General features: G+C 37.7%; 1 protein-coding gene across 2 annotated transcripts in view; it reads right to left on the bottom strand.

Moving 5' to 3' along the window:
• Positions 1 to 2,242: 2,242 nt before the first annotated feature.
• Positions 2,243 to 12,548, bottom strand: part of ACTR6 (actin related protein 6) — a 32,212-nt gene continuing 21,906 nt past the window's right edge. For both annotated transcript variants that reach the window (XM_082850524.1, XM_082850525.1), the window contains 2 exons: positions 11,511 to 11,649; positions 2,243 to 3,452 (listed from right to left, as the gene is read on the bottom strand). In XM_082850524.1, coding sequence (XP_082706650.1) covers positions 3,323 to 3,452; positions 11,511 to 11,649 — 269 coding nt within the window. In that variant the 3' untranslated portion in view covers positions 2,243 to 3,322. The remainder of the gene's footprint in view (positions 3,453 to 11,510; positions 11,650 to 12,548) is intronic.

Raw genomic sequence — 12,548 nt, 5'->3', positions numbered from 1 at the left:
GGGCTTCCCTGGTGGCGCAGTGGTTGAGAGTCCACCTGCCGATGCAGGGGACACGGGTTTGTGCCCCGGTCCGGGAAGATCCCACATGCTGCGGAGCGGCTAGGCCCGTGAGCCATGGCCGCTGAGCCTGCGCGTCTGGAGCCTGTTATAGCAACCTATTTTTGAAGTATAGTTGAATTACAATGTTGTGTTAATTACTGCTCTACAGCAAAGTGACTCAGTTACACATATATATTCTTTTTCATTATGGTTTATCACAGGATATTGAATATAGTTCCCTGTACAGCAACCTATTCTTGTTGCAATAAATGCAACTGCCTCACCAATCTCTTACAGAATGTTATTTATAAAATTTTTAAAATTTTATTCCATAAGGGGACTTTTTTTTTTTTTGGGCCACACCACACAGCTTGCAGGATCTTAATTCCCGGCTTGAACCCAGGCCACTACAGTGAAAGCACCGAGTCCTACCACTGGACTGCCAGGGAAGTCCCCCAAGGGGTCATTCTTTTTTCTTTTTTTTTTTTCTTCGGTATGTGGGCCTCTCACTGTTGTGGCCTCTCCCGTTGCAGAGCACAGGGTCCCGGGGTTGGATCACTGGTAGGGGAACTAAGATCTTGCAATCCAGGCAGCACAGCGCCCCCCCAACAAAAAAAAGGGAGTCGCGCTCAGTGTTTCCAATTCATTCTTTTACTGTCTAATCCATGATCTCCTCTATTTGTCCTGAATTAAAACGTCTCTGGAATTGCTCTTACGTTTCTAGTAGTTTCCTCCTGCCCTGACCTGGCACATAGGTTTTCTTGTTTCTCTAACAACCTAATCCCATTTGTTTTCCATCTTTTAGGAATTCTTCCACATTTGTTCATCAGTGCCACCCTTTTTATTTCCTAGAGTCCACTTAAGGATTTACTCTACTATCAAAATATAATATGAACTATTTCATGCACACAATAAAGATTCTAATATAATGAATACCCATGTGCCCACCAACCCAGCTCGAGACATAATATGTCACAAAAAGCACTGAAGTAAGTGTTCCCTGTGCATTCCTCCACTAGAAATTGTTTAAAGGGATTTCGGACAGGTAAAGTAGGTGCACATGATCAGTTTGCCACGTCAAGCCAATCACCACTGAATTAAAAAAATTCAAAACCAAGATAGAAAAGTGTTGGAGAGAATTATCCTATCTTGATTAGTCATTGATGTAAACCCTAATCCTCTACTGTCTTAAGGTGTATATTATGCATGGCCAATGCTAGAACACTGTTTCCATGCATGCAATTTGCAGCACAAAATTATAAACTCTAATGTGGCTAAGTTCTCGCTCAATACTTCTAGTGAATCTCAAATCAGGATCTTTAACATCTTTCAAAAATAGATAACCTTGTTATTATTTAGAGAGAATGTTCAATGTTCTCTTTGAAGTCAACTTACTGTATAATATTAAAACATTATCTCTAGCAATAAAGTTTCAAAATTAGGCAGGTGTTAAAACTGATGGGAGCTTCAAGGCTAGAGATAAACGATTAGCATCTATGTTCATTAATTTCAGAAATGAATTTTTAGTGTCTCAAAAATGAGCACTATGAGACCTACACCGTGAACAGAAATTAGTGTACTGTAGTAAGCATGTGACACACACATTATTCTCAGCAGAACAAAATGGGAAACATCAAGCTAGGGCATGTTTTGGAAATGCAGCTTTGAGGAATGCCCCGGTTCCTCATACGAAAAACATCTTGGTTGTTGATGATAGTATTCTGCCTGCAAGATGAGGTCCTGGTAAGTCAAGGAAAGCCCTTTAAATGGTGACTTACCTTTATAACTCTAACTGCATCACCCTGAAATTCTAGCACAGTTACACTGTTACACTGTATGGTTGCAAAAACTTCTTTTATGCCACCAGCATCTTTTTGCTACACTCTCCACAGATTATATGCTAGTACCTGGGTATCACACAAACACAATCAATTTGCAACTCTGCAATGATAACAAGTAATGTAACTAGCCTAGGTCTAGGAAGGACTGACCAGGCCCTAACTAATACAGATCTTCTTTGATTAAGTCAAAAATGCATTTACTACACCTCACCTACCAAACACCATAGCTTGCTTAGTCTAGCCTACCTTATACACGCTCAGAATATTTACATTAGCCTAGAGTTGGGCAAAATCATCAAACACAAAGCCTATTTTATAATTAAGTGTGGAATATTTCATAATTTATTGAATATTGTGCTGAAAGTGAAAAACAGAATGGTTGGTGGGTACAGAATGGTTGTAAGCATATTGGTTGTTTACCCTGACTGGGACCTGTGGCTCACTGCCGCTGCCCAGCATCACAAGAGAGAAACATACCAAATATCGCTAGCCCAGGAAAATATTAAAGTGCAAAATTTGAAGAACAGTTTCTAATGAGTGCATATTGCGTTCACACCATTGTAAAGTCAAAAAATCATTAAGTCGCTGTCCATATAATCCAAATATAATTGTAGTGGACAGCTCTTTCACCCTGCCCAGCATCTGTCTCTTCACCTTAATTCTCCTTTGGGAAACTACCTTCTTTCACTCTAGGCTATCTTAGTAGGGCTGTTAAAATCCCTGAAGCCATGGGGTAGGCACATGATCCAAGCTAAGGTAAAGAGATTGGCAGGAATTTGATTCATGAGCCCAATGACATAAGAATTTCATCCTAAAAAATGGTATAGTGTTTTTATGAGTGAAATAATACATTTCTGCAACACAGTACTGACCAAAAACACTTTAATAAATTGGCTTTGGTCTTCATCCTTTCAAATTTAGGCTAAGTAAAAAATAAACATTACATACACATAGATTAGTTTTTCTAACTTTAGTATATACAAATAAAAATGACAATTAAAAGATAAAATACTTAGCTCTAGAAGAAAGAGAGAAATCATATCAGCCTGAAAATACTCTGGCCAATTCCTAGTCAGTCACACAAAACTACCTTCTAAGGAAACCTGACCAGTGAGACAGTTAAGTTTGTGCTTTTAGCTATAAAGAATTAAACTTAAAATACACTCACTCTTTCATCTTCTAATGAAAGATAACTTAGTCTCGGAAACAGCATAAGCATTGTTATAGTAAGTCTAGCTCCTAAATGAAAATTTGGGCTGAGTTACAGTTTACTTACTAACCTAGGTAAGAAACCTTTGAAAATCAGCCATGGATCAAAGTATTTACATAATTCAAGATGTTATCTTATCTTAGGATGAAAGTTAACACAGGTCCTTAACTTCCTTTAAAAAGAACATTGAAAATTAAACCTTTGTCACAGTCAAAACTTTCAGAAACGTTTCTTAAATATCAAATTTCTCTTCACAGACGCTATGTCCATTTTCTTCATAATCTTCTCTTGTTACCACCATATCTTCAAAATCATCATTCTCCGATATCAATTTTCCACCTTCCCAGGCATAAGTAATAGGGCTAAAAATAAAGGTAAAATAAGTGAACCCAGATGATTTTACAGAACTGAAATGCCAGAAACGTTAATTAGTAACTAAAATGTGGCAATCTCTACCCAACCTGATTTAACAGAAAATCATTTAAAGTGTGAAAATAAGCATAAACTTCATAGGAGTAAAGCAAACTTGGAAAGGAAAGTTGGTCACCACTACAAGTAAGTGTTCTTTTTATTTTCCCTGTGCCCTGAATTTATGGACCTTCTACCTCTAATAAAAAATAAGAATACAAGCAAAATACAAAAAATGCATAAAAATAAAAACACTGTAATAACTAAGTCTAACTTTTGTACATGGCAAAGATATGTCATCAAATCAATTCACCCAGCAACCAATGAAATAGATATTATAACTCCCACTTTATAGATTTGGAAAATGAGGTTCAGAGAGGTTAAGACTGAAACTAGGATTCAACTCGGAACTGTTTTCACACAGTCTGTGCTTTTGCTCCTATACTTTGTTGCCTCTAATAAATGAGACATTTAAAAACCACAGTGCATGATAAACTTGCTACATGGTAGGACATGGACAATAAGCAAAATTAGAGCACATCAAACTTTTAGTTTAATTTTATGTACAACCAAGTTAATTGGTTGTAATTCTGTGTAATTGGTTGAATTTGTGTAATTCTACTTCTACTCTTCCTCTCCCCCAATTCAGTTTTAAATATGAAAAATGATAAAGAAAAAAGTGTTTTCCTTACTATATTACATTTCCTAACCTTAGAAAAAACCTAAATATATATCTATCTATAAAATCAGATGTGCAATAAAGATTTGATGAATAAAAGAATAAAAACTATTTCTATAGATCCCTTGGGCTGTAATGTACGCATGACTTACACTTAAAATGCAGGATAAAAATCCAATATGCTTCATATTCTAAAGCGTATATGAACATTAATGCTGATAAAAATCATTCCAATATCTAATGATAATTTATTCTTTTATCTGATAGCTATAAAATTAAGTGATCTGATGAGGGTCTTCTATTAACTGCTATTGATTTTGAAAAATTCTTCTTTAGCTTTGAAACAAACCTCTAAAATTAAAAATCAGGTATGTGGGGTCTTGTTTGCAACTCTGCCGCTTAAAACAGTGGAGCAGTGACGGGGGATTATTTAGACAAAGATTTGGTGAGAACTTCTGCCTCCAGATAAAGAGAACTGAATTTTAGTCTGGTTACTGCTATTAACTTATCATAAGACCTTTGCTAACTCATGAGCCCTTGTTTATTTACAAATAAGTACACAGAAGAGGATGATCTATAAGCCTTTCTTACAGCTCTAAAATTATACCTTAATTATCTGCTTTTTCTCATAAAACAGGATAGGGGGTACATATAAAAGTTTTGAATTATAAAAAAAATGATTACTTAAATGTAAAAGTTTAAGTATTTTAAATTATTTTAGAACATTCCAAAACAACTTACCAATTGACATAATTTATCTTGGTTAAATTCTCAGATTTCTATTCTTCATAGAAACTCTCAAGAAATGGCATATCTCAGATAAATCAAATAGATAAAGTTTTTAAAATTTATTTTACTTTTTATTTCTTTTTGGATGCGTTGGGTCATCATCGCTGTGTGTGGGCTTTCTCTAGCTGCGGCGAGCGGGGGCTACTCTTCATTGCTGTGCACAGGCTTCTCATTGCGGTGGCTTCTCCTGTTGCAGAGCACAGGCTCCAGACACACAGGCTTCGGTAGTTGTGGCACTCGGGCTCAGTAGTTGCAGTTCACGGGCTCTAGAGCCCAGGCTCAGTAGTTGTGACGCACAGGCTTAGTTGCTCCGCGGCATGTGGGATCTTCCTGTACCAGGGCTTGAACTCGTGTCCCCTGCATTGGCAGGCGGATTCTTAACCACTGCTCCACGACGGAAGTCCCAAATCGAATAAATAACCTAAGTGATTTGCCTGTAAAAAATCTCCAAGTAATGATGACTGATTCACTATAGGGAAGTGATCTTACATTAACTGAGCACCCATTATGTACCAACAATAATGGATGCTACTTCACATACTTCATCCCCTTTCATCCACTGAAAGTAAAGTTTTCATTTTTTTTAATTTAATTTAATTTTTTATACAGCAGGTTCTTATTAGTCATCAATTTTATACACATCAGTGTATACATGTCAATCCCAATCGCCCAATTCATCACACCACCATCCTCACCCCCGCATGGCTTCCCCCCCTTGGTGTCCATACGTTTCTTCTCTGTGTCTCAACTTCTGCCCTGCAAACCGGTTCATCTGTACCATTTTTCTAGCTTCCACATACATGCGTTAATATACAATACTGTTTTTCGCTTTCTGACTTACTTCACTCTGTATGACAGTCTCTAGATCCACCCACGTCTCAACAAATGATCCAATTTCATTCCTTTTTATGGCTGAGTAATATTCCACTGTATATATGTACCAAATCTTCTTTAGCCATTCGTCTGTCGATGGGCATTTAGGTTGCTTCCATGACCTGGCTATTTTAAATAGTGCTGCAATGAAAACTGGGGTGCATGTGTCCTTTTGAATTATGGTTTTCTCTGGGTATATGCCCAGGAGTGGGATTGCTGGGTGGTATGGTAGTACTATTTTTAGTTTTTTAAGGAATGTCCATACTGTTTTCCATAGTGGCTGTATCAATTTACATTCCTACCAACAGTGCAAGAGGGTTCCCTTTTCTCCACACCCTCTCCAGCATCTATTGTTTGCAGATTTTCTGATGATGCCTATTCTACCTGGTGGGAGGTGATACCTCATTGTAGTTTTGATTTGCATTTCTCTAATAATTAGTGATGTTGAGCAGCTTTTCATGTGTTTCTTGGCCATCTGTATGTCTTCTTTGGAGAAATGTCTGCTTAGGTCTTCTGCCCATTTTTGGATTGGGTTGTTTATTTAATATTGAGCTGCATGAGCTGTTTATTATTTGGGATATTAATCCTTTGTCGGTTGCTTTGTTTGCAAATATTTTCTCCCATTCTGAGGGCTGTCTTTTCATCTTGTTTATGGTTTCCATTGCTGTGCAAAAGCTTTGAAGTTTCATTAGGTCGCATTGTTTATTTTTCTTTTTATTTCCATTACTCTAGGAGGTGGATCAAAAAAGATCTTACTATGATTTATGTCAAAGAGTGTCCTTCCTATGTTTTCCTCTAAGAGTTTTACAGTGTCCAGTCTTACATTTAGGTCTCTAATCCATTTTCTGTTTATATTTGTGTATGGTGTTAGGGAGTGTTCTAATATTATTCTTTTACATGCAGCTGTCCAGTCTTCCCAGCACCAATTATTAAAGAGACTGTCTTTTCTCCATTGTATATCCTTGCCTCCTTTGTCATAGATTAGTTGACCATAGGTGCATGGGTTTATCTCTGGGCTTTCTATCTTGTTCCATTGATCTATATTTCTGTTTTTCTGCCAATACCATGTTGTCTCGATTACTGTAGCTTTGCAATACAGTCTGCAGTCAGGGAGTCTGATTCCTCCAGCTCCGCTTTGTTCACTCAAGACTGCTTTGGCTATTCGGGGTCTTTCGTGTCTCCATACAAATTTTAAGAATTTTTTGTTCTAGCTCTGTAAAAAATGCCACTGGTAATTTGATAGGGATTGCACTGAACTTGTAGATTGCTGTGGGTAGTACAGTCATTTTCACAATATTGATTCTTCCAATCCAAGAACATGGTATATCTCTCCATTTGTTGGTATCATCTTTAATTTCTTTCATCAGTATCTTATAGTATTCTGCATACAGGTCTTTTGTCTCCCTAGGTATATTCCTAGGTATTTTATTCTTTTTCTTGCAATGGCAAATCGGAGTGTTTCCTTAATTTCTCTTTCAGATTTTTCATCATTAGTGCATAGGAATGCACTGTGCATTAATTTTGTATCCTGCAACTTCACCAAATTCATTGATTAGCTCTAGTAGTTTCTTGGTGGCATCTTTAGGATTCTCTATGTATGGTATCATGTCATCTGCAAACAGTGACAGTTTTACTTCTTCTTTTCCAATTTGTATTCCTTTTATTTCTTTTCCTTCTCTGATTGCCGTGGCTAGGACTTCCAAAACTATGTTGAATAACAGGGGTGAGAGTGGACATCCTTGTCTTGTTCCTGATCTTAGAGGAAATGCTTTCAGTTTTTCACCATTGAGAATGATGTTTGCTGTGGGTTTGTCGTATATGGCATTTATTATGTTGAGGTAGGGTCCCTCTATGGCCACTCTCTGGAGAGTTTTTACCATAAATGGGTGTAGAATTTTGTCAAAAGCTTTTTCTGCATCTATTGAGGTGATCATATGGTTTTTCTTCTTCAATTTGTTAATATGATGTATCACATTGATTGATTTGTGTATATTGAAGAATCCTTGCAGCCCTGGATAAATCACACTTGATCATGGTGTATGATCCTTTTAATGTGTTGTTGGATTCTGTTTGCTAGTATTTTTTGAGGATTTTTGCATCTATATTCCTCAGTGATATTGGTCTGTAATTTTCTTTTTTTGTAGTATCTTTGTTTGGTTTTGGTATCAGGGTGATGGTGGCCTCATAGAACGAGTTTGGGAGTGTTCCTTCCTCTGCAATGTTTTGGAAGAGTTTGAGAAGGATGGGTGTTAGCTCTTCTCTAAATGTTTGATAGGATTCACCTGTGAAGCCATCTGGTCCTGGACTTTTGTTTATTGGAAGAGTTTTAATCACAGTTTCAATTTCATTGCTTGTGATTGGTCTGTTTATGTTTTCTATTTCTTCCTGGTTCAAGCTTTGAAGGTTATACCTTTGTAAGAATTTGTTCATTTCTTCCAGGTTGTCCATTTTATTGGCATAGGGTTGCTTATAGTAGTCTCTTAGGATGCTTTGTATTTCTGTGGTGTCTGTTGTAACTTCTCCTTTTTCATTTCTAATTTTATTGATTTGAGTCCTCTCCCTCTTTTTCTTGATGAGTCTGGCTAATGGTTTATCATCTCAAAGAACCAGGTTTTAGTTTTATTGATCTTTGCTATTGTTTTCTTTGTTTCTATTTCATTTATTTCTGCTCTGACCTTTATGATTTCCTTCCTTCTGCTAACTTTGGGTTTTGTTTGTTCTTCTTTCCCTAGTTCCTGTGGGTGTAAGGTTAGATTGTTTATTTGAGATTTTTCTTGTTTCTTGAGGTAGGCTTGTATAGTTATAAACTTCCCTCTTAGAACTGCTTTTGCTGCATTCCATAGGTTTTGCATCATCGTGTTTTCATGGTCATTTGTCCCTAGGTATTTTTTGATTTCCTCTTTAATTTCTTCAGTGATCTCCTGGTCATTTAGTAACGTATTGTTTACCCTCCATGTGTTTGTGTCTTTTACGTTTTTTTCCCTGTAATTCATTTCTAATCTCATAGTGTTGTGATGGAAAAGATGCTTGATATGATTTCAATTTTCTTAAATTTACTGAGGCTTGATTTGGGACCCAAGATGTGATCTGTCTTGGACAATGTTCCGTGCGCACTTGAGGAGAAAGTGTAATCTGCTGTCTTTGGATGGAGTGTCCCATAAATATCAATTAAATCTATCTGGACTATTGTGTCATTTAAAGGTTCTGTTTCCTTATTTATTTTCATTTTGGATGATCTGTCCATTGGTGTAAGTGAGGTGTTAAAGTCCCCCACTATGATTGTGATACTGTCAATTTCCTTTTATAACTGTTAGCAGTTGCCTTATGTGAGGTGCTCCTATGTGGAGGGCATATATATTTATAATTGTTATATCTTCTTCCTGGATTGATCCCTTGATCATTATGTAGTATCCTTCCTTGTCTCTTGTAACATTCTTTATTTTAGAGTCTATTTTATCTGATCTGAGTATTGCTATTCCAGCTTTCTTTTGATTTCCATTTGCATGGAATATCTTTTTCCATCCCCTCACTTTCAGTCTGTATGTGTCCCTAGGTCTGCAGTGGGTCTCTTGTAGACAGCATATAGATGGGTCTTGGTTTTGTATGCATTCAGCAAGCCTGTGTCTTTTGGTTGGAGTATTTAATCCATTCACGTTCAAGGTAATTATCAATATGTAGTTCCTATGACCATTTTCTTATTTCTTTTGGGTTTGTTTTTGTAGGTCCATTTCTTCTCTTGTGTTTCCCACTTAGAGAAGTTCCTTTAGCATTTGTTTTAGAGCTGGTTTGGTGGTGCTGAATTCTCTTAGCTTTGCTTGACTGTAAAGCTTTTGATTTCTCCATCGAATCTGAATGAGATCCTTGCCAGGTAGAGTAATCTTGGTTGTAGTTTCTTCCCTTTCATCACTTTAAATATATCATGCCAGTCCCTTCTGGCTTGTAGAGTTTCTGCTGAGAAATCAGGTCTTAACCTTATGGGAGTTCCCTTGTATGTTGTCATTTTTCCCTTGCTGCTTTCAATAAATTTTCTTTGCCTTTAATTTTTGCCAATTTGATTACTATGTGTCTCCGTGTTTCTTCCTGGGTTTATCTTGCCTGGGACTCGCTACACTTCCTGGACTTGGGTGGCTATTTCCTTTCCCATGTTAGGGATGTTTTTCACTATAATCTCTTCAAATATTTTCTCTGGTCCTTTCTCTCTCTCTTCCCCTTCTGGGACACCTATAATGCAAATGTTGTTGCGTTTAATGTTGTCTCGGAGGCTTCTTAGGCTGTCTTCATTTCTTTTCATTCTTTTTTCTTTATTCTGTTCTGCAGCAGTGAATTCCACCATTCTGTCTTCCAGGTCATTTATCCGTTCTTCTGCCTCAGTTATTATGCTATTGATTCCTTCTAGTGTAGTTTTCATTTCAGTTATTGTATCGTTCATCTCTGTTTGTTTGTTCTTTAATTCTTCTAGGTCTTTGTTAAACATTTCTTGCATTTTCTCAATCTTTGCCTCCATTCTTTTTCCGAGGTCCTGATGGTCTTCACTCTCATTATTCTGAATTCTTTTTCTGGAAGTTTGCCTATCTCCACTTCAGTTAGTTGTTTTTCTGGGGCTTTATCTTGTTCCTTCCTCTGGTACATAGCCCTCTGCCTTTTCATCTTGTCTGTCTTTCTGTGAATGTGGGTTTTGTTCCACAGGCTGCAGGATTGTAGTTTCTTGCTTCTGCAAGAAGATTGTAGGATTGTAGTTCTTGCTTCTGCTGTTTGCCCTCTGGTGGATGAGGCTATATAAGAGGCTTGTGCAAGTTTCCTGATGGGAGGGACCGGTGGTGGCCTGAGCTGACTCTTGCTCTGGTGGGCAGAGCTCAGTAAAACTTTAATCCGTTTGACTGTTGATGGGTGGGGCTGGGTTCCCTCCCTGTTGGTTGTTTGGCCTGAGGCAACCCAACACTGGAGCCTACCCGGGCTCTTTGGTGGGGCTAATGGCAGACTCTGGGAGGGCTCACACCAAGGAGTACTTCCGAGAACTTCTGCTGCCAGTATCCTTGTCCCCACAGTGAGCCACAGCCACCCCCCACCTCTGCAGGTGACCCTCCAACACTAGCAGGTAGGTCTGGTTCAGTCTTCCCTGGGGTCACTGCTCCTTCCCCTGGGTCCCGATGCACACACTGCTTTGTGTGTGCCCTCCAAAAGTGGAGTCTCTGTTTCCCACAGTCCTGTCGAAGTCCTGCAATCAAATCCCGCTAGCCTTCAAAGTCTGATTCTCTAGGAATTCCTCCTCCCACCGCCAGGCCCCCAGGTTGGGAAGCCTGACGTGGGGCTCAGAACCTTCACTCCAGTGGGTGGACTTCTGTGGTATAAGTGTCCTCCAGTCTGTGAGTCACCCACCCAGGAGTTATGGGATTTGATTTTACTGTGATTGCGCCCCTCCTACTGTCTCATTTTGGCTTCTCCTTTGTCTTTGGATGTGGGGTATCTTTTTTGGTGAGTTCCAGTGTCTTCCTGTCGATGACTGTCCAGCAGCTATATCATTTCATTTTTTGAGAAAAGAAAAATGAGCATCCCAAAGGTGAAATTAACCTGGCAACCCAGTAGAACCAGGCTTTAAACTCAAGTCTGTCTACAGACCTCTTTATCTGTAAACTAACTTCCATGATTTGTTTCTATATAAGCCAACACTTACTTTTCAGGCAGCACAACAGAAACATCATAATCTGTTGGAGTGAGACATCGAACTTCCGAGTAAACCCGATCCCTAAATCCCGGGAAAAGGGAATTTCCTCCCGTCAAAACAATGTTCTTAAAAAAATGTGGCTGCATTTCTTTTAAAAGAGAAAAATAGGAGAAAGAAAAAAGGCATTAGAATATCTGTTTACTTATCTTTCTGGAGAAATGGGGATGAGAGATTAGGTAAAAGCAATTGGGGATGAAAGTTACTGGTTGGGAAACCATATAGTTTTTTATAACCATATAAATTATAACTTATAAGATTTTATAATGAGGTTATCATTTATACAAATAAACATATTAAACAGAAATATGACCTCACAGTTCTTTAAAAGAAAGGCTAAGGTGAAGGGGTTGAACTACTAGCAACTTATTACATATACATGTAAGCTATACATAAATGAGTAAAATTCTAGTAAAAGACATTTGAAAATTAAAATTGTTCTCCCCTAAAATGGAGGAGGTCTTTATGTAGGCTGAGACTGTTAGCTAGTGTAAAGATGAAAAGGAGGTCCTTCATAACATTTTAAACTTGAAAACCCAAGTTTCCATGTTATCTCACCGAGACACACATTCTTATTGTGCAACACTTACAATTGATAGTGAAAAATACTCAATCTATAATAATATTTAAAGAAAGGATCTTATGTTCTACACTCATTAAAGTTACATGATAGCAAATATTAAGTGCCACATGGTTAGTCAATCTTAAAGGGCTACCAAGCACCACTGGGAAATTTGTCAGGAATTGATAGGTACTGGCCATCCCACCTAATGCTTCTGTTCACAAAACAGGGACAGAGTACTGCTACGTTAATATTGAGTCTTACAACACAACATTAAAACAGTGTAGTACAAAATGTTGTATACCTCATGACTGCAACTTTAGATAAAATGAGAAATCAATATGAAATATTAATGTGAAATTAGTTGTGAAATAACTATATTAAGGTGATGGCATTATCTGACTTTTTTTCTTTTTTAATGGGAGGAA

The sequence above is a fragment of the Leucopleurus acutus genome (genome assembly GCF_964270905.1).
Source record: "Leucopleurus acutus genome assembly, chromosome: 11".
Classification (NCBI taxonomy): Eukaryota; Metazoa; Chordata; class Mammalia; order Artiodactyla; family Delphinidae; genus Leucopleurus; species Leucopleurus acutus.
Note: the sequence above shows the minus strand (reverse complement) of the source record. Positions and strands in the feature narration are given on the sequence as shown.